Source organism: Rhizoctonia solani, chromosome 8, assembly GCF_016906535.1.
Source record: "Rhizoctonia solani chromosome 8, complete sequence".
In the NCBI taxonomy this organism is placed as follows: Eukaryota; Fungi; Basidiomycota; class Agaricomycetes; order Cantharellales; family Ceratobasidiaceae; genus Rhizoctonia; species Rhizoctonia solani.
Window position 1 is genome coordinate 1,445,717 of NC_057377.1, and position 21,139 is coordinate 1,466,855.

General features: G+C 50.2%; 6 protein-coding genes across 6 annotated transcripts; 5 read left to right on the forward strand and 1 right to left on the reverse strand.

Moving 5' to 3' along the window:
- Positions 1-767: 767 nt before the first annotated feature.
- Positions 768-2,694, forward strand: RhiXN_09902 (dUTPase domain-containing protein; the record flags this gene model as incomplete). Its single annotated transcript, XM_043329718.1, has 4 exons — positions 768-794; positions 869-1,305; positions 1,364-1,554; positions 1,610-2,694. The coding sequence occupies 4 exons, from the start codon at positions 768-770 to the stop codon at positions 2,692-2,694; spliced, it is 1,740 nt and encodes a 579-aa protein (XP_043182552.1).
- A 419-nt stretch (positions 2,695-3,113) lies between these two features.
- RhiXN_09903 (dUTP diphosphatase) lies at positions 3,114-5,903 on the forward strand (the record flags this gene model as incomplete). The annotated part of the gene is made up of 8 exons (XM_043329719.1): positions 3,114-3,437; positions 3,502-4,855; positions 4,926-4,960; positions 5,093-5,310; positions 5,375-5,484; positions 5,553-5,654; positions 5,718-5,788; positions 5,838-5,903. The coding sequence occupies 8 exons, from the start codon at positions 3,114-3,116 to the stop codon at positions 5,901-5,903; spliced, it is 2,280 nt and encodes a 759-aa protein (XP_043182553.1).
- Positions 5,904-6,316: 413 nt separating this feature from the next.
- On the forward strand, positions 6,317-9,369 carry RhiXN_09904 (alpha-L-arabinofuranosidase; the record flags this gene model as incomplete). Its single annotated transcript, XM_043329720.1, has 20 exons — positions 6,317-6,457; positions 6,515-6,556; positions 6,618-7,120; positions 7,181-7,255; positions 7,314-7,325; positions 7,387-7,434; positions 7,504-7,603; positions 7,661-7,682; positions 7,734-7,807; positions 7,862-7,901; positions 7,961-8,006; positions 8,070-8,092; positions 8,143-8,303; positions 8,362-8,432; positions 8,488-8,627; positions 8,688-8,741; positions 8,809-8,858; positions 8,917-9,024; positions 9,077-9,182; positions 9,245-9,369. 20 exons carry the CDS (start codon positions 6,317-6,319, stop codon positions 9,367-9,369), a joined length of 1,941 nt encoding a protein of 646 aa, XP_043182554.1.
- Positions 9,370-10,592: 1,223 nt separating this feature from the next.
- RhiXN_09905 (uncharacterized protein) lies at positions 10,593-11,703 on the forward strand (the record flags this gene model as incomplete). Its single annotated transcript, XM_043329721.1, has 2 exons — positions 10,593-11,133; positions 11,186-11,703. The coding sequence occupies 2 exons, from the start codon at positions 10,593-10,595 to the stop codon at positions 11,701-11,703; spliced, it is 1,059 nt and encodes a 352-aa protein (XP_043182555.1).
- Positions 11,704-13,815: 2,112 nt separating this feature from the next.
- RhiXN_09906 (kinase domain protein) lies at positions 13,816-16,214 on the forward strand (the record flags this gene model as incomplete). The annotated part of the gene is made up of 4 exons (XM_043329722.1): positions 13,816-15,058; positions 15,112-15,252; positions 15,300-15,727; positions 15,780-16,214. The coding sequence occupies 4 exons, from the start codon at positions 13,816-13,818 to the stop codon at positions 16,212-16,214; spliced, it is 2,247 nt and encodes a 748-aa protein (XP_043182556.1).
- Positions 16,215-17,380: 1,166 nt separating this feature from the next.
- On the reverse strand, positions 17,381-21,025 carry RhiXN_09907 (proteoglycan 4; the record flags this gene model as incomplete). The annotated part of the gene is made up of 4 exons (XM_043329723.1): positions 17,381-20,073; positions 20,146-20,433; positions 20,485-20,537; positions 20,601-21,025. 4 exons carry the CDS (start codon positions 21,023-21,025, stop codon positions 17,381-17,383), a joined length of 3,459 nt encoding a protein of 1,152 aa, XP_043182557.1.
- Between the last annotated feature and the right edge of the window lie 114 nt (positions 21,026-21,139).

A 21,139-nucleotide genomic window follows, 5' to 3' on the forward strand; every position in this document is an offset into this window, starting at 1 on the left:
ATATGGAAGTCACATGATCAAAGTGACCTGCGGATTCTGATATATGGACACTACAAACCATGTACATTGATATGCATTGAATATTTCTTCTTGCTCTATATCGAAAGTACCAGGTTTGTATACATTCATCTGTATGCTCCTCCTGCCCTTATCGCAGTAAAATGGACTCGTCGGGAGGAAAGTTACGTATGTTAGGTAAATATCCGGATCCATGAAACTGAGAAATACGACTTGTGAGGTACACCAGGCTTCGTAGAAAATATGCGACGATTAGCTTGACAATGTACATATCGTGGGCAAACAGGGATTTGGCACACGCCAAGAAATCGCAAGAAGTAAGATTCAGAATCTCACGGCAGATGTCAGGATCCACCGGGATTATGCCCGTGGGGTTTACTACCGATATGGGACCGACCACTGGCTCAAAGCCTGTGTGTTCGGCGAAGGTCCTTAACAGGTAAAAAAAAATCGAATAAAGGTAGATGGGCCTGAAGGATCTAGTGCCTTGAACATATAGGCATAAAACTTTGCCAGCTTGCCCTAGAAATCAGCTCGCTGTCGACTGAGCGCGTATCACAAAAACCCTATTTGTTATTGTTTATCCTAATTACTTCCGTCTGGCTGCCCGCATGATCGGTCGTGTTTCTATCTCTTCTGATGGCAAGGAGTGCGAACTATATAGAGGGATCTGCTTCTGCGCTTGGCCACGACCCCCGTATACCGACTAGATACACTCGTTTTTGCTTGGTCTGATACAAGGCAGCACAATGCCGGATGAACACTCGTTTGACGTGGTAAGTAGTTGTCAAGAAATCAAATCAATAAATATAGCCGACTCCAATACTCACACATATTGTTTTTCATGCAGAGAATTGCACATACCTCACCTCTCTTCACTGCCTTGCCTCTTACCGGTGATAGGACAACTGGATGGACAACGTTTTGCAATGCAACTGGATATCCCTGCGACGGGATAGGTGAAAGCTCTGTTTCGACAGCCAAGGCTGATGCAACGATGAGCTTGAATTTTTGGGGGTCTCGAATCGAGCTCAGGGGCAGGTTAATTGGAGGAATGAATTTGGACTGGGAGTTGGATGGCTCGAGTCGGTCCCCAAATGGTGAACAAGCGAGTAAGGAGGGTAGTATTAATGTGGGCGAGCCACTCGACCCCGAGCTATTGGCAGTTTTTGAAGGCCTAGACTCGAGCAAGGCTCATACGCTCAAATTCACTACACGACCGAGCCTCCCAAGTGCCAGGGTGTCGTTTAATGGTGCATTAGTATCGGTTGGGACAGGGATAACCGGGTATGTCTGTGCTTTTGAATACACAAAAATCTGTCTTCATGCTTTTTTTTCGGATCAGAGGCACCATGTCGATGACCTACTTGGACGATGATAACCCGGCACTCGAATACAGTCAAACTCCTGGAGGCTGGGCCCGATACAACGAATATGAGTCTTCTACCTTTAATATCACTCAGCCCGAGGGGGTGACCAACCGGAAGTTCCAGTCCACCAAAGTGCCCGGAGAGAGTGTTACCATGAATTTCAACGGTGGGTTTGATAACGGATAAACCAAAAAACCGTTGAATAACATAAATCATTGTAGGTACTCAGGTCTTAATATACGGCCCTTGCTACTCGTCGAATGGTGCATACGCTGTCACACTCGACCAAGAACAGGCAGTCATCTACAACGCTTCTACCAATGCATACTCTGCTCCAAGTGTTGCGTCTGTTGCTGGTGCATGCCTCCGTTACATGTCTCCCCCCTTGGCTCCAGACCGTTTACACTATATCAGCATGGCCAATGTAGACGAAGGGCGTGAGACCAATCTCGATTGGGTGCTCATAGTCGGCGAGAGTGGCGGACAATCGATCAGTAGCGGAGAGAATCAGAAGAAACACAACGTTTCAGCTATTATAGGCGCTGTAGTAGGATCCGTCGCGTTACTCTTTGCTCTTGCTGCATTGTGGTGTGTACTTCGATACCGCCGACGTCGGGTCAGGAAGGTTGCTGTACGAACATCATCTCGTGACGGATCGGACGAACACAAGACGAAGGGTATCGATCTTCTTTCAACGGAAAGTAATATACCAAGGTTACTGGATGGAGAACGACACACCCCTAATCCTAGCCATATGAGCGCAAACTCTCTCACATTCAAGCATGTAGAGCCTTTCGAACTTCCCCCTCTTGTTGACAATGCAACGTCTCCAAAGTCTCCGTCAACCAGTGGCAGCTCTGTATCTTCTGCGCAACCCGCCCACCCAACATCCGCTCCCCGTGATTCGATCATGAGTATACCTATGGTGGAAATGACCACGCACAGACCAACAGAGGCCAGCACAGTATCCCCAACCCCAGCTCCTATTTCTGCACCAGAGATGCCTATTCCAGTCGCCCAACCAATTTCCCACGCTCAAAGTACGGAGCCGGCAGTGTCTTCATCTTCCCCGGCTACTCTGAACGATGCCGCTCGGCCACAACTAAATCAACCATCACCATCACACGCTAATTCTGGAGCAACTCCAGATCTTTCCCAGATCAGTTCTGACGTGAACCGGATTCTCGCGCAGCTCGGACAAATTCGGCGGAAAGGTCAGGGAGGTTATTCAGGTGATGATCTACAGGAGGCGGGTGATGATCCTGAAGTAGAGCCACCAGAGTATGGGAAGCACCGACGTATCTGAGGGTTGTATTTTTATACTATTTTTCTTTCCTTGGGTATGGTTTGTCATTGGTTGTACATTAGATTTTGTTCAAAATAAACGGCGAGAATCGGCGATTACATTATGATTACATCATCCTTCGTGTGTCGCGTTCTTCGATGACTGGCATTTACTTATAAAAGCTTGGTATGTACGTGGTGCTTGGCGGCCCGTCCTTTGACCTGGCGACACCACACACCATTCTTACATCACTTCACCGGCTGACTAGCGAGGGCATCACACACACACGTCCATGTAAATTAATCCGCCTATCTCGGGTTGATTGAACATCTCCAGAGTAGAAGCCTTGGCTATTTAAATACTTTAACCTGGAGCCTCATCCTCCACCCAACTTCATCTAACTACTCTACTGTTATATCCAAGTCTATCCTTTGCGGCTGATGCCTGCTAGTGCCATCACCTACATTCCTTTTGACGAGCTCGACGACCGCTTCACCAATGCACATCGATTCGGGCGTCCTCGTCGCCCAGAGGTTCTGCTCCTGCGGCCGAACCAAAAGAAGTTACTTCTCCTATGTCCGTTGCTGCCACCTAGCCCAACATTCGCCGATGATCCATCCAAAGGCAAAAGACTGAGGCTACCCGCCGAGGCCTGGCAAAGAGTGTTGCTCTTTGCAATGCAAGCCGAACACGATGAAGGCTTACGTCGAGGGCCTACAGATGTGGGGAAAGTCAGATACTTATTGATCTGCAAGTCGTTCCAAGTGAGTTGACATCGGTATTGGTACCTCAAAGCAAATGGAGTCTAACAACGTCATTGGCAAAAAGGCCCTAGCCACACCTCTGCTATACTCATCGGTTCGGATCTACTCTCTACGCGGACTCGAACTTTTCGCGAATACACTCGCCAACGCCGATGCGAAGTGGGACTCGATTCGACGAATCCCTTATTCCACACCCGGACGTTGGGTACAGAGTCTTTCTTTGGCGCAGCTAGCACCATGCTCCTCGCTTGCGGTCGACTCGAATCTTGTCCGTGCGCTTCCTGTAATGCCTTTCCTCACGACCATCGAATTGGATGGTCGGTACGTAATGAGTTGGCGAGTGGCGGCCCTTATCCCCCGATCTCTCAAGGTTCTTTGCGGCATACGTGTCAAAGAAGAGATTCGATTTGAAGGTCTGAAGAGCTCCGAGGACGATGCACTCACTGCGCTTGTGCGTTCGCTACCGTTACTCGAGGAGCTTAGTGTTGAGGGGCCAGGGTTGGATATCGAAGAAGACGAAGTGTTCGAGGATGAGGGCCCAGAGGAGTCACGAACGAATTGGGATCAGGCCCTCCTACCCAACCTGAAGCAGTTGACTCTGCTCGATTGCCCATATACACCTATCTATCGAATGCTCACTCGGGCTTCGCTCCCCGCTCTCCGGGACCTGACTCTGACAACAACTCCAACCATTCAAGTCGAGGCTCCCGGCCCTGAACCTGGAGCCGCCCCTGCGCCTACTACAGACTTTTCCGCATTCAACCACTCTACCCCTACGACTGTATTCCTTGAACATCATGGCAGCCAAGTCCATAGACTTTCACTTGTTCCAACTCAACAGTGGCCACCTGCCCCTGCACCGGCCCCCGAAGATCTACTTTTACAATGCCCCGAAATTCGCGAACTGACTCTGTGCATGCCGCTTCCTTTGCGACTCTTACCCCCAGAATCGAGCAAACCTCGGGGTGCGGCCCCAGTTTCCCCCTTGCTTGCTCGCCTGGCCCTATCTCCTGAGCCGGGTGCTCGCCCCCCGACACCACCACCTCCATCAACCAGTCCCACCCCATCCTATCCGCTCAGTACCCTTATCATTCCCGTCCCCACCCACGCGTTCCTTGCATGTCTCACCAGCCCATCACTCCAGAACTTGCGTGAGGTCCGATTCAGTTCGGCAAAATGGCTTCGCAAAGGGATGGGTAGGACCGCTCAGGGTGCGGGGGTAAATGGGGAAATGATGCGCTGGAGGCGGGAATTGAAGCGGGGTGGGATCAAAGTTTTAGATTCTGAAGGTAAAGAAGAGATTGAGGAACCTATGGTATCAAGTCGTTCGATGATTGGCATATCCAGCCGAGGCAGTCGAGGCGGGGAAATCTTCAAACAAAAGGGTGTAACTGGCGCGAGACATGTGGTCTCTGGCCGTAGGTGAAATCTACGGCAAGATTAATCTTTAGGTATTTTTAGCGTTGTATTTCCTAATTTTTTTCATAGCTTCATTTGTCTCAGTAGCTCTCTGGGTTGCGCGTGTATGTACATATTAGGTTTTAATGTCACAGCTCTTCACTTTATGCCGCGATGCGCTGACCAAGTAATTCCACGTGAGCTAGGGTTTATTTTCTACGCATTTATTGCGCGTTACGTACTCACGTGAGCGCAAGAGACGCGCCTTGACTTCACCCAGCGCAACGATGAGCACAAAACGAACTGAGCCCCCCTCCCCTTCTGCGGCTCCTCGCCCCAGTAAGATTGCGAACACCGACTCGGAAGCTGCCCCCCCTCCAGCACCAGTTTCTCATTTGCTCATCAAGCGCTTGAGCGAAAAAGCCAAGCTCCCGACGCGGGGAAGCGCGCTTGCTGCTGGATATGACTTGTACAGGTGTGCAGAAAACCGTGATTTTCAAAATATCCGCTCTTTGACGCGTGTCAATCAATTCCGCCAGTGCCGAGCAAAAAACCATTCCTGCCCGAGGAAAGGCATTAGTCGATACTCAAATTTCAATCGCGGTGCCTGTTGGCACCTATGGGCGCGTGGCGCCGAGGAGCGGTCTCGGTCAGTGGCTAGCTTGAGAGAAACCTTTCGGGCTTGGAAAATCTGACATCTTAGTCTTTTCATTCCAGCCTCCAAGTTTATGATTGATACAGGTGCTGGAGTTATTGATGCCGACTACCGAGGAGTCGTTTTTGTTTTACTATTCAATCACTCTGACCAGGATTTCCAGGGTGGGTTTGAATTCTTTTCTTTGCTTGTGTAGCTACAGTGCTGAAACAGGAGGTTGTTTGTAGTGGAGGAAGGTGATCGTATTGCTCAGTTGATCATTGAAAAAATCCAAACGCCTGAAGTCATGGAAGTTCAGGTAAGCATAGTCTTTTCCATTCGTAGTATTATTCTTAATACGTTAGTAGGACCTCGAAGAGACCCTGCGTGGAGCTGGTGGGTTCGGTTCAACTGGAGGGCATGGGTCTCTTTAAGTGCAGTATTTACAATAAAATCTTATTTATTTATCTCAGCTGTCTGCCCCAAACGGGACAGAAGCTTATCAACTTCGTTTATGCGGGGACACAAGTCTTTACTACATTCCAGTTGGGAATTATGACGAAAGTATGCCAAGATTAACGCGCGCTTAATGAGGGGCTTGCTATTTCTGTAACTACGCGCCGACGCTTGCTTCTTGGCCACCATCTTCTTGTAATTCTATCGGTGAATTCACCAAATGCGCATAATATATCCAGTTCTGAGCATTCTAAATCGCCATTTGTGCTAGTGGCCGATATCTTCCCACTGGAATGTATGCATGCTTCGGCGTCGCCGACCATTGCGCTGCCGCATAAATCCACCCCCCAACTTTTCCATGCCCCCCCCCTGATCCCTACTAGAGGCCATGATGAGAGTCGCAGTGGGTACTCTTGCCTTGGCGGTGTCTGCTTATGCCTTGGCGGCCCGGCAAAATGTGGCAAACACCCTGACCATCTCGACTAATGGCAGCGTCGCTAGCTCGCCGTTACTCTATGGTTATATGTATGAAGTACGGAATCTACTTGATTGATATAAATAACGAATAAAGAGGCTGACCTTGGCACAGGATATTAATCACTCCGGAGATGGAGGATTGTACGCAGAACTTGTGAGTTGCACAGCATTGATCTGCACAGCATGCCGTGAATAACATCCTCGTCTATCGTAAGTTACAAAATCGTGCCTTTCAAGGACAGACTCCAGGCACGTCCGGCGCATTGTATGCATGGCACACCGTGGGTTCTGCATCCATCGCAGTCGTCAACAACACAGCGCCTGTATCCTCAGCACTGCCCAACTCACTAAGCTTAACCGTTGGCGCCGATGGCTCCGGGAGCGTTGGATTTAGTAATGAAGGGTATTGGGGGATAGGTATCACCGAGGGTGTTACTTACAATGCCTCATTCTACGCGAAACTTCCTGCCAACTCGAAATTCACTGCCAATGATAACGTCACTGTTCAGCTCTTGTCAGAATCGGGAGAGGTACTAGCGAGCGAGATTGTTCAAGGGTTGTCAGAGTCGTGGCAACAGTTCTCGGTCCGATTGGCCGCGAAAAAGACTCCGGAAAGCGCTGCGAACCGATTCGCTGTCACCCTGGATGGTGCGAACAAGAGTGGTCAAGTCATCTACTTCACTCTGCTTTCATTGTTCCCGCCTACATGGAATGATCGGTGAGCAATATGCGTAAACTCTATTCGCTCTAGCGGTTTACCGTCTTTGCTCTTTCTTAGCCCGAATGGCTTGCGGAAAGATATTGTGCAGGCGCTAGCTGATGCAAAACCGTCTTTCTTCCGGTTCCCAGGCGGGTGAGTGTAATGCACATGTATGCGTCGATCATTCACTTAGCAAATGAATTCACAACAGAAATAACCTAGAGTGAGTTACTCATAGCTATCATTGTGCTGAAATGCGAAAGTTGCTCACCAATCTTGTCCAGAGGAGAGGTTGTGAAAGATTTCTGGAACTGGACCAACACTATAGGCCCGTGAGTCATTTGGATTGGTTATCGCGTATCGCGCCTTACCGATTGAACTTTGTGAACTCACCTCGACAGACTAACGAACCGCCCTGGCCGCTTTGGAGATTGGACATATTGGAACACCGATGGGCTTGGCCTGATGGAGTACTTGTTGCTATGTGAAGACCTAGGAATGGTGGGCGTCTATGTTGTTCAATATACTTTAGTGGCACCCTAAGTCCTTTCACTCTAGGAACTTATCATGGGTGTCTATGGTTAGTCTACCAGCCTTACGGGTATCTCGGCGCTCATAATGTGATCTACAGCCGGGTATAGTATCTTGGGAGAAACAGTCCCCGAAAGCCAATTGCAACCTTATATCGACTTGGCCATTTCTCAGGTACGTTCCTCTTGATGTATGCTAGCTACATGATCATACTATATCAATCACTAGATCGAATTTGTGATGGGTGATGCTGAAACTAATGAATGGGGTAAATTGTGCCGTATTAATTTTCATTATTACGTTGCTGAGGGTTCGGTGATCTTGCAGCCGCACTACGGGCCAAGTATGGTCACCCGGAGCCTTTCAAGTTAGAGTGAGTTTTGCCATTTATCACACACGCGCGCCACAGCCTTGGCATCTAACTAATTTCGCCCAGATATGTTGAAATCGGAAATGAAGGTATAGTGCATGATAACTGTGCGCGCTCCGTTTAATTATTTTTCTAACAGATTTGTACCGCACCGCGCCACAAAGCTATCTCGCTTACCGCTGGGCTGCGTTTGCCAATGCAATTTCGGCCAAGTACCCTCAGCTCAAGCTCATTTCCACCACAAACTACGGCGCAGCACTGAACCCAGCTCCGAAGTATGTTGACATTCACCACTATGAGGTATGAACACCTGCACCGCCATCATAGTCCCTTTGACGACATACTTTGCGCAACCCAGCGACCTTCGTACTTTATCAACCGATACAACATGTACGATGATCGCGCATTGTATCCGTCCACAGTTCAGATGTAAGCGCCACCTCGTGATCTACTGCACACTTGACTCATTGCGTTTTGAATCCAGCTTTGAAGGAGAATACGCCGTCATTCGCAACAATACCAGCAGCGCTCGCCTAGAGTATCCAACGTTGGAGGCTGCTGTTGCTGAGGCTACGTTCATGGCTGGAATGGAAAAGAACTCGGATTTGGTTTTTGCTGCGGCATGTGAGCGACTGGTCATTATGAATTGGTTGCGAGGTTCGTGGTGCTGATGTGACGCGATAGATGCACCGGTTCTGCAGCATGTAAACGGGACGCAGTGGGCTCCTGACTTGATTGGTACGTCTTAACCCACCAGGAGGCTACATGCGGTTGAATAATAATGTATGCGCTGCACTTGCTCTAGCATATGATGCTTACAACATTATCAAAAGTCCTTCGTATTGGGTACAGCATGTGGGTCCGGTTCGATCTAGAACCGGAGTAGCCTAAATTTATCACCTATTGGTGGCAGATGTTTAGCGTTAACCGTGGAGACACCATCCTGTCTGTGAAATCTACAGCCAAAGTCAACCCTATCTACTGGGTAGCGTCTAAAACGAAGACATCCGCATATGTCAAGGTACGGAGGCCTATTTTAGACATGGGGTAACTTCTAAAATATAGGGCCGCAGCTCACTAACATTTTGAACACTGCAACTACACTCGGATTTAGTTTCCCCGATCTGAATATCGCTTCCAATGCCAGTGCTACGGTGCTCACGCATAGTAATTATTATGGTTGAGTCGGATTCCTGCTTGTTTTACGTTATTCGTCGGCTCATCGGATGTTTATCTGCCAGTCGTGAATACTCCTTCAAATCCGAATGCGGTCGTTCCCAAGGAAGTGCCGTTCACAGCCGGAAAGAGCTTCACTTTTGATGTTCCTGGGCAGAGCGTCGTGGTTCTTAAACTTGCGCTTGAATAGCATGCGCATATAATCTAGCCCTTTGGGTATGATTCCAGACGAGTCATATCACCAGGTGCAGTGATCAAAAGTGTAGTATTTTAAGTGGATTGATTGAATAATGCACGATGGGCAATCAAGCAACAAGCGGACAGGCTGTTTTTTTAGTTGAGATTGGCATCCTAATCAGAGTCCGACGCGTTGCATAAAAATGATAAGTCATAGCCCCATTGTCCACATGTTCTGTTGGAAAGTTGCCAGAACCGAATCCTCCAAGAATTTGATTGTGCCAACAATATATCTCGGCGCTCGGGAGCGGGGAAATTGAACCGAATTAGTTCAGGAGGTGAACCCATGGCGGGTCAGTCGGCTGATTTACACTGGACAAGAGATCCGCCCAGACCGAGTTCGACATGTACGGCTTTGAGTCGACATGAGGGGAGGGCACCAAAAACCCAAGTGTGGAAAGGCTGTGTATAGGCACCCTGACCAAGCTGTCGAATAGACAAATGGGATCAATGTTCGGCCAATACTCTGCCTCGCGACGTTTTTTTCCCTTCTCTTTGCGAGGGCGTGCAGTCCACGTGTATTAAAAGATCTCCAAGGAGTTCTCTTTACGTTGACAATAGTAGGACAGGAAAACATTGTACTAGCTGACGAGAGCGTGACGCAATGTATGGGAAGGTTACGAGTGTTCGAAACAGCGGTTGCCAACAGATGAGACATTTACGCACCAATCCGAGGAGAGGGTGGGGCAGCGCTTATTGTGGTTGTCTCTCGCATCTCGCACTGATCTGACCCCATTTACATTCTGGATGGAGGACAAGCCTCAAGGCGCACAGCTTCGCCGCTTGACACGCTCCTGCTCGGGAACGTAGGATAACAAAGGGTTCCTCGGGCCCCCCTGCTTTTGGCCACATGTTGAATGCACCCTGGTTTCATCATGATCCCAATCATTTTATAGACCGCCCACTGCCCGTCACTCTGCAGTGGCATCCCGTCTGCTGCTGATTTCCTACGGGGTAATGAACACAACACCCTGCTGTTTGCGCCCCGACTGTGCTCTACCAGCTCTCACCAACTGTCCTTCGTGCATAGCCCAATTTCATCATTCATTTTAGCCGTCGGCCTGTGTTTTCAGTACGTCCCGCCTCTTGTCCTTAAAAGACCACTACTCATTCCTTCAAACAACAGTCTTTCATCGACTCTTTGACCTCCAATCTCCGGTCCTTACTACCTTGCTAATGGCATACACCTCTGCCTATCTCACACCCCCTGATCTCAGCCCCGTATCACCCAGGATGGTACCGCCAACAGTCCGGCCTCGGTCTGGCGGCGACTCACGTTGGCAGCCGTACTACCCACGTGCTCGCTCATTGACACCTACCTCGGGCCTGCGATCATCGAGGTCAACAGACAGTATCCCGTCTACAAGTTCGTCGAACAAAACCTGGCCACAGCCTGCTCCAAAAAGTCGTTACCCCTATACTGCATATGATCCTGCGTCATACGCCCACCAGTATACGTCTCCCCCTGAACGAACTGAGATCGGCTCTAAATTCTACATTACACCCGATCCCAGCCCACGTCCAGTGCGACACGCGCGCAAGGCCAGCTATCCCGTTCCTCCGACTATCGACGAAGAGTTCGTAACACATCGCTACCGAGCTGCCTTGCCTCCTACTCCCCCGCGCACGACTAGCAGAGCCTCTGCTGGCTCTGAGAAGAGCGCTCCAATTCCTCCTTGTTCCATTGATGCACCTCATGCGCGTCAAGCGTTTACTAGTGAGTCGCTTACTTTCACAATCGCCCAACAGCGTCTAACGCAAAGTACAAGAACAACTTTACGATACTTTAATGTCCATCTACTACTGCTCAAACTCCCCTTCTTCGGCTCCCAAGGTGTATATGCCGGTGCCCGGTTCTCTTCCTGTCGACCCCACCACACTGCAGTGGTTTACAACCGAGCTCATCAGGAGAGCATCGGTTCCGGGTGGAGTTCTTAAATTGGCCTTGTCATATATGGTTCGGGCACGCTCCGCCGCATTGCGTGCGTGCGAAGCTCAAGTCCCAGCTCCTATTTCGCCGCCCCCTTCTCCTCTTTACCCATCCCATATGGATTTCAGACGATCAAGAAGTCCTTGTGGATCGACCACTCTTCCCGGCCCCGAACTGGCCGATCCACGCCAGATGCTCCTAGGCGCACTCGTGCTTGCTCAAAAGTTCTTGATCGATGCTGCTTACACGAGTGCGACTTGGGGAAAGCTCAGCGGCTTGTCGGCCTCGAATGTGGCGGCTGTAGAGCGCACGCTTGGAACAGCCCTCGATTGGCGCCTTTGGGACCAGAGTCTTTGAATCTTTTTGGACATTTAGTTTGGGTATCTTCGGGATGAATTTACAACGTTACAGATACATATATGGCCTATTTACTTTGTTTCTCTACGATTACTTACTGCACCATCACACCACAGCTTACTGTACTTGTATCCACACTCAGACCTTGCATTATCAAAGATGTCTTGCTAGCCATTATCATCTTTTTCTCCTAGTGCTCTTCATGGAATTTGCACGTGAAAAGAACTGCGGTAATCCCCTCTTTTGGAAGTTCAACCAGGCGCCTCATGGGAATAGAATAGTCTAGGTCCGTTTGTTGGAGACTTCCCAAGCGTTCTGATGTGCAATGCACCCTCAAACTTTGCTCGGGCAGCTGGACATATTGTCTCTAAGCGACCAAAACCGAGGTTTCCATTATTCACACGGCAGAAAAGTATAGGCTTGACTTTTTTTCATCTCAGGTCTAGTAGGGAGGCGTGCCCACGTTGTAAACACAGTGGTGATCAATGAAAAGAGTGAAGATGGGGGCCCGCCAGGATGCAGGCTATTCATTCATTGAGCGATTTTGATTGACGTCACGAGGCTAAGCGTGTTCAGACCGCGGGGCAATCTGGCTAGAGCTAAGCGCCTTGATAGATGGGAGATGGGGGCGAAGCATTTGCATAGCTATATGTAGCCCGTTGGAAGAGTGGCGCGTGCGACGATGATGCTTCTTCGCACAGGTCTCCACAGATATTGTATGTTCTAACTGCGGAAGACTATACAAAAAACTTGGTTTCCTCACCCTTTTTTTCTTCTTTTTCTAGAAAGGCCGTGTATCGTGATATATAGAGATCAAATTTACGGCCGCAAATTTCGATATGTGCAACTCCGAGATCTAATATAATACACGCATATAAGCCCGTTGGATCGTGGTTACCCCTGTCTCTAAACCAACCAAGGGGGTGAATGGTTTAGCATCAACAACGATATCGTTACCACGAGGAGAGTTCTAGAACTCACCTGGTTAGTTTCCAGATGTTGCAGGAGCAAACATGCTCGCCAAGTTAGGTTATTGATATGTCACATGCGGCCAGCTGGAAGTTGTGATTTAAGTTTTCCCACAATAATCTGAAATGCGTAATTTAGACTCTTGTGCACGCGACCCCCCGGTGATCAGAAAAACTCAAAAATATAATTTACACGTAATGAGGCCCTTGCATGTGGCGTAACATTATGGGCCTAATCGAGGAAGAACGGGCCGTTAGCTAGCGCCGATAACGTTATCATCAGAACTCACTGGCCGTTCGAATGCTTTGTTTCGATTTTACGCATCATGGGCTCGTTCGTAGATGTGCATCGAGTTAGGGTCGATCGAAATTGTACAGCATTTACCCGAGTTTAAAGTAATGGTATGCAGTGAACTTGTAATAATTTCTGAAGAAAATAAGATGAGTCTATGTCCGATGAAGAAATAAGGTAATGCATATTTGGACGTAATTATATAAGATTGACTTTGTCGATACCATAATCACAAGTGATCGACAGAAGAAAATTTATTCCATAAATGGAAAAATAACATCCGGATTGATTTTCGTGAAACAATGGGTGTCACGTGGCTCACGAGAAACATGTCTTAGCAAACGACCTATTCAACATTTCGATCTTTATCATCCCACACAATAATTGATGGTATAATATGACCGGTTCCTTAGAGCCTTTTTGTATGGAGCTCTTCTGACCTTGGCGGCTACTTGACGTTGAGAATCTCGTGTGTCCGGATGGTTTGTCTTGTCCTTTGTGTTGGCCCGACTGGCGATTGAAATTACTCGAGTCAGACCATAGCATACATGATCACAGTATTTGCCCTTGTTCTAACTAGGCCTAGGAATATTATGATAAAAATAGAGGGCAGTCGCTCGAATTCTCGCCATTACGATCTTATTGCGCCAAGTATCCTCAACATTACAATCTCCTTTTCATTTGTGCTGTGTCTTCTTGAATATACCAATCTACTGGATCGTTTGTTGTCGAAAACACTGTCTTGTACTCAACCTCCGATACCATTCAATTTACTTGTCGCTACTCGCTGAGCTAGACTTATCAAGTGCTTACACCCTCAACACTTGGCTAATTCCGCCCCGCGCGTTTATCATGCGTAACAGGAAGATCAAAACTCTCGAGAAAGCGATCAAGGACAAGATTTTACACGACCCAAATTTCTTTGAGCACTTTCTGTCGGGGCCTCCGGACAGGCTCGACACTGTCCTCAAGTACTGTCAGAGAAGCGGCGTCTATGTACAGCGCAAGAACCACTGGAATCCCAACACTAGATTCACGCGAAGCTCCGGCGATGGGACGCCTTTGCTTAGACTCTTAAACACAATCGTCCGAGGTGTCCACTCCATGACTCCCTCTGATCCGAATGTTCCTCTCGCCTTGTTCTTGAACCGGCCAACGATGAATATTCCAGAGGAGGCAACGGAACACGATTTACCCGATTATCTATTATTCGATGGGACGACTCGAGGTTGGCAAGGAGTCCGAACAGCGGTCAAGGTTATGACGCTACCCGAATATCGGAAGATGGGAATGCGCCACCTCTCGATATGCGCCGCAGAGACGTTCAAGGACCAGATCGATCGTCGACACATCTATTCCCTTATGGTCTGCGGTACAGAAGCAACATTTGTTCGATTCGACAGAGCCGGGATATTGTATTCATCGGCGATTGATCTATGCAAAAACGCTGAAACATTCATCCGCGCATTTACTTCGCTCATGATACTTGACCGAGTGGACGAGGGGTACGACCCATACTTTAGTACCAAATTGGATTCGAATGGTTCCATTGTCTATTACCTCGACCTTCCTATCGAATCAGGGCACCCTCTGTTGGCTCCTGCCCATGTCAATTCCTCCACGCGCAAGTTCCAAGTGAAGGGAGTAATCTATCGCCACCCAGAAATAGCTGGTAATGGGACGACTGTACTACGCTTATGTGAGGTTTTGAAGCCTATTAGACGCGAGATCAAGCCCAAACCTAGACGAGGAAAGGGAAAGAAGAAACGAATCAAGCCAATTCCTGTGGAAGAAGAACAGGAGGAGCGTATTGGAGACACCTCCTACATCCTGAAAATTGCCTGGAGAGACACGGAAGCGTTAAAAGAAGCCGATATATACGAGGAGGTGGACGGAATGTATGGTCTAGTACAGTATATTTGGGCTCGAGACATCCCAAGGCCATGTACTTGTACCGAGCCGGAAGCAGAGTGTCCTACATGTGTGGTTGAAATAGCCCATATTGATGGACTGGAGACATGTGACAATCTTGCTAACATCCAATTTCCCGAGGCGTCAGGTAATGACGGGAAGAATAAGGAAGGGTCCAAACTGGGTAAGTTGGCATTTTTGTTTTAACTGATGTCGCTTGTGTAATTTTTGGTGTAGATACGAGTCAGTATCGCCCGGCCCCGATCAAACGACGGCACTACATATACTCGTATGGCTTGATGTCTAGTGTTGGAGTGCCCTTGGAAACAGCGAAAAATCCCGAACAGTTCATGAACGCGATGCTAGATGCAGTCTTGGGTCAGTTGCTTGAGTACTTCGACCGGAGTTCTGCTCATTTCCATCAGGTTATTGGCGCCTGTTCAACCTTGGATATATCCACCGTGATATTAGCGAAGGCAATATTCTAATGCTTGAACCCGGTCAGAAATTCGTCTGGAGGGAATGGGAGAACCCTGGCTTCGAGTTATCTGATATCGAGGACGAAGACCTTAGACAGTCTGAAGAAAAGTTGCGAAAGGTCATAGCCGAGCTGGACCGTGATCCAGTAGGAGTATTAATTGACTATGACCTATGTGTGAGACATTCAGCTGACACCCCTGTGGAAACCAAGAGCGAGACCGAGTTTCATGCTTGCCGAAAGCGACCACGAGACACCCCCTTAACTCCATGCAAGCGACAACGACGAGATCTGACTAAATGCTACTCGTTCCGAGACACTTCGGAGCCCCCTGGAGATGGTAGCACAAGGGGGATCGATATAGATTACCGGGTGGTAAGTAGGTATATATGTGCATATACCCAAACTTAAACAGGGTATCTTGTAGGGAACGTCTTCTTTCATGTCGGCCTCGGCACTCGGTTCGACGTATGGCAAGCCATACCGACATAGCTACCTTGACGACATTGAATCATTCTTTTGGTCAATCTATCTATTGACCGTCAGTCACGCTGGTAATAATGGACTAAATGAATACCAGGACGAAGAAATAAAAATGTTCGATGATCCTTCCATGAAAAAGCTTGCAGATTACAAGGCAGAGACACTCAGCGACCGGAAGAATATATTCAATCGACTTGGACTTTATGAAAACAAGTGGGCGTATAGCGCTGCGTTCTCGACAGCGTTGTTTGAGCTGGAAGACTTCGTGCGCGAAACATGGGAAGAGGAAGACCCGGGAATGACACCTGCCGAGGCGTTTGACAGGGTTACTACGACTTTATTGGATGCGATTTCGAATCCGCACGAACCCCGTCAGTGATACATTGGTTATAATTTCTTGTCTCGTTATCTTTTCGTTAGATCTTAATTTATGATCGCGTCTGGTTGTTTTTAGAATGGTATTTTCGTGCTTTGTGAACCTTGCGCGTTGTGTTAGCTCAAGTCTAACGCTGGTCAAAGATGCACGAATTCACCCGATTCGAAGCGACCGAGGGGGCGTTGAGCCTCCGTTATTTAGTGCCCAGTTCATTTTCTCACTAGTCCACGAAATTTAGCCCTAAAGTGATGTATGAGCTACCATGACCAATGGTATCAGGTATGAGGGCATGGGTACTACCTTGAGATTGGCTCGTGATTTCTGATAATATAGCTATCGGTATTTAGGATTCGTGCGCGCTGTGAGAGGCTGACATACTAAACACGATAGCGATGATGTCTTAAGTAAGAGTCGGCCGAAACGAAGGGCAACAGATATTGGCTTTAAATACACCTGAGTTATTGAACCTCCTTTGGGATAACTCATGCTGGGGAACGTTTACCGACATAGCCGTTATTAGGTCGCATCGTAGTGAAGAAAGATGCTCTTCAGACATACCAAGGTTCAGAGTTTTGCTACACCACAATGCGCACACCACCTACCTGATCCACTATTGCCATGGAGTTAATAGTTTTCTGGGACAACACCGTGGTGATCCAGAGGGCGTATTGCTCTTCATCTGCCCGACTCCCGTTTTGTGCAGGTCGGCAGCGATTTGATACATATGTGCTGAATGCCGTTTAAATCGTGAAACCTAGGTTCAACCCACTGCAATATAAACTTAGGGCTGGGCATAGGTAAAATTAGAGGTTTTGCTGGACAGTCTGAGCTTATGATTATTTCCTCCCTTGGACTAACGCAGCCCGCCTTCAAATACATCAAACCCACCGCTCTTTGGGGATGCCACTTGAACTTGGTATCAAAACAGTTAATTTAAATCAATGCAATTAAGCACGAGACATGTACAGAAAATGCTCCACAGACAAGACACCAAGACGATCAAAAATTCAGTCACGAAAGCGACAAAATAAGAAAGAAAGAAAAGAAAGACTGATCCAAAAAACCAATCGCTCTCGAATCGGTAGTTTACTGCTACATTCGATAAGAAAAAAGAAAGTTCAAAAGGCTCTTTATTCGCCCGAATATCAACTGGTCCTTTTTTTTACACCTTACTCGCCCATCAGTTCCATCTCGACGTCCTTGGCAGCTTGTTCGTATCCAGCCCTCTCGGCGCGCCCTTTGCCTTTTGTCTCGATTGTGAGTTGACCGTTGGGCTCCATGCGATAGGAAGAGCGAGGGTCGTCACGATAGTATGCGTCCCGATCGCGCCGAGGATCAACGTCATATGCCTCCCTCCGAGGATCGACTTCGTACGCCTCTCTTCGCGGGTCGGCCTCGTAGTCTCGGTACCTCGGAGGTTCCCTGTACCGGACCGGAGCTTCGTCTTCCCTGTATCGGACCGGAGCGTCTTCGCGCTCTCGATACCTGTCCTCGCGCTCCCGGTAGCGATCGTAGCGGGCGTCTTCCCGTTCTCGGTAGACGTCCCGGTATCGGGCCGGTGGATCATCGCGGTACCGAACATCTGCTTCGCGCTCCCGGTAGCGCACTTCGGACTCGCGCTCGCGTTCACGGTACCGGACATCAGGATCCTCGCGATACCGAATTTCCGATTCGCGCTCTCGGTAACGAACGCCCGGGTCCTCTCGATAACGAACGTCTCGCGCCTTTTCGTCCCGGAACCGCCCATCCAGTTCGTCCCGGTAACGAACGTCGGATTCTTCCCGGTAGCGAACGTCGAGTTCGTCACGGTACCGGACGTCCGACTCGCGATATTCGCTCTCGCGGTACCGCCGGCTCTTGTCGCTCGTAGCAGACGTGGGTTCGTCGCGCATCGAAGAGGTACGGAGCGAGGATGTCGTCAGTGGATATGGGGCGTCGCGGAGGGAAGAAGTGGGTGCATCACGGACGGACGAGGTCGGCGTGTTTCGCAGGGAAGAAGTAGGCGCGTCGCGCAGCGGGGTATCGCGGAGAGAGGACGTGGGGGCGTCCCGCATTGACAGGGCGGGGACGTCTCTAAACGACTCTTCGCGCGAGGCGTACCGTCTGATTTGGCGAGGGGCGTTGTCGTCCGAGTTGGACACGTCGCGCATGCTAGAGGTCGGAATCGGCTCTCGGGCGGCATCTCGCATCCGTGAGGGAACATCGTATTCGTCACGAATGACCACTCGAGGAGCCTCGTACTCTTCCCTCGTCCTTGGTGGGGACCTCGGAGCATCTCGTATGTCCCTGGCTGCCCTCGGAGGAGACCGAGGAGGCGCATCGTAGTCTTCGTCGATTTCGTTGATCCTGCGAGGAGGGGTCGTTCCGCGTCTAGACGACGTGGCTGATTCGCGCAACGACGGAGCGGCGGATTCTCTCAACGACGGAGCAGCCGACTCGCGGTACGACGAGGTAGGATGGGATTCCCGGTGGGACGGAGGCAACGACTCTCGATGCGAAGACTCGCGCAATGAGCTGGCGATCGGCGCGTCCCGAATGGACGATTCCCTGACCGAGGACGTGGGGGTCGGGATCTCCCTGGGCTCTCCGAGCGGAGGGAGGGAAAGACCTTTGGACGAGGAATTTGAGATGACACGTTCGCGGGTATGGGTGTGTGAGATCAGGTCGCGTTCACGTTCACGTTCGCGGGGCATCGAATCCCGCTCTCGTTCTCGTTCACGAATGGCCGAATCGCGTTCGTAGGTGCTCGAGTCCCTCTCCCTCTCCCTCTCGCGATAATACTCTTTTTCCCGGTACGGCGCCATCTCCCTCTCGCGATAGTACGACCCGTCCTTGTAATGCGTCGGTTCGTTCGGGTCTCGGTACCGCTCTCTTTCCCTATCCCTCTCTCGGTCCCTCTCGTCTCGAAAGTAATGCCCCGGCTCCCGTTCTCGCTCTCGGTCCCTGTACTCTGGATAATCTCGATAGTGCCTCGCGGGCTCCTTTTCGCGGTGCCGCACGGGTTCGTCACGATAGTGCCGAGAGGGGTCTTTTTCACGGTAATGGGCCGGGGGATCGACTTCGTCGCGGTAGTACCTATATTGCGACGAAGGCGTATCGTCCCGATAATGCGACGAGTCCTTTTCCCTATAGTGCACGTTCGAATCTCGGTAGTGGCCCGGTTCCTTGTCCTTGTACACCACAGGTTCCTTGCCCTCGCTCTTATCCTTATCCTTGTCCTTGGTATCCCTGTAATGCACCGACTCTTTATCCTTGTACTGCGCTGCGTCCGTCTTCTCCCTCGAGTAGCTCGATTCGTCTCTCTGGTGAGCGGGGATGTCGTTTTCCCTGTACCGTCCGGAATCCTTGAACTGACCCATCGCTGGTTCTTTTTTGGGTTTGGGTGCTGGAGTGGGGTCGTCTACTTCGGCTGGTGCGAGTGCAGGTGCAGGTGCAGGTGTGGGTGCGGTGGATGGAGTGACGGCTCCCGAGGGTGCGACGGTGAGACCTAGAGGAATAGACAGTCCAAGTGTGGATGCTGGAGCAGGCACAGGCACGGGCATGGGCACGGGCACAGACACAGAGGCAGAGGTAGATGCAGGGGCAGGGGCAGGCACAGGAGTCAAAGTGCCCAGTCCACCAGGAGTCGCACTGCCCGGTACGCCAGGTGTAACAGCGCCCAGTATGCCCCCCAGTCCACCCGGGGTGACACCGCCCAGCCCGCCAGGGGTAGCAGGGGTCACGGGGCCGCTCGTCAAGGGCGAGGTCCCCAGTCCACTCAACCTCGGCGCCGAGTCGGTTTTCCTAATCTTGGTCGGGCGGGAGAGGGAGTTTGGAACGGCCATGATACGAGATGGGTCCGACGCATACTCGGACTGGGAGCCTGTATGTTAAAAACAATTAAAATAAAAGAAGGTGAGTATTGAGTGGGGGCACATGAGTTGAAAGGACTGACCGCCGACCCAGGTCTTGACCCACCAACTGCCGCCGCCGACACCTCTGACTTCTCTCCATTGGACGGACCACTTGCGGGGCTTTCGTCGGGAGAGGTCGGGCGGTGCGGTTATGGCCGGAACGGGGTTGGTGGTCTTGGGGGCGGGCTGGACGGGGAATGTGCGTGTTGGGAGCGGTCGTTTGGGTGCTGTGGCTAGTAGTGCAGGGTCTATATCGGCAGTGGGAGTCGGGGTGGGTGCTAGAGATGTAGATGTGCTCGAAGGTGAACCCGGAAGTTGGGGTAATGAGACTAGAATAACAACATGAGTGGACTATTTATGGTATCATCATCATTGCTTACGGTCTCCGAGTGATTCAGGTGTGCCTGGTGCAGTTTGAACAAGGACTTCGTGTCTGTTTGAGAGAGAAAAAAATAAACAAAAATTGGAATTGAAGAAAATAGAGAGGAAAACTGACTGGAGAGCACTTTTGCGACCGCCCCGACCGCCTCCTCGACCGCCTCGGGAGCCTTTTCCGCCTCGACCGCGTTTGGAAGGAGTGGATAGGGAACTGTCGATGCTGATGTCGGCATCGCTGGTGACGTCGGATTCGACCTTGCGGCGCTTTCCACGGCCGGAAGAGCCTCCACCGCGTCGTTTTTGGGTGCTGGCTGGAGTGGCACTGCCACCAACGGGGTCAGCGTCGTCGGTGGTGCTGTCTGGCTCGGGGGTCTTGTTTGGCTTGGAGAGGTCGGAGACACGGAGCTTGATAAGCAGCTTTTGCTGTGGAGGCGGGGGCGGTGGGGGAGAGGGGTCCTTGGGGGGGTCCATGGAGGGATTATGGTTGTAATTAACAAAGGGGGATGCGCGGAAGACGGTCCCGAGCGAGAATACGTGTTGCATCGCTGGGGGAGGTGTCGTGATCGTGGGACAGCACACGGCACTTTATGTTCAATCCGTTGGTTACAATTCCATTTCCGACTCTGATTTCGCCTGATCTTCTCCCGTTTTGCTCCT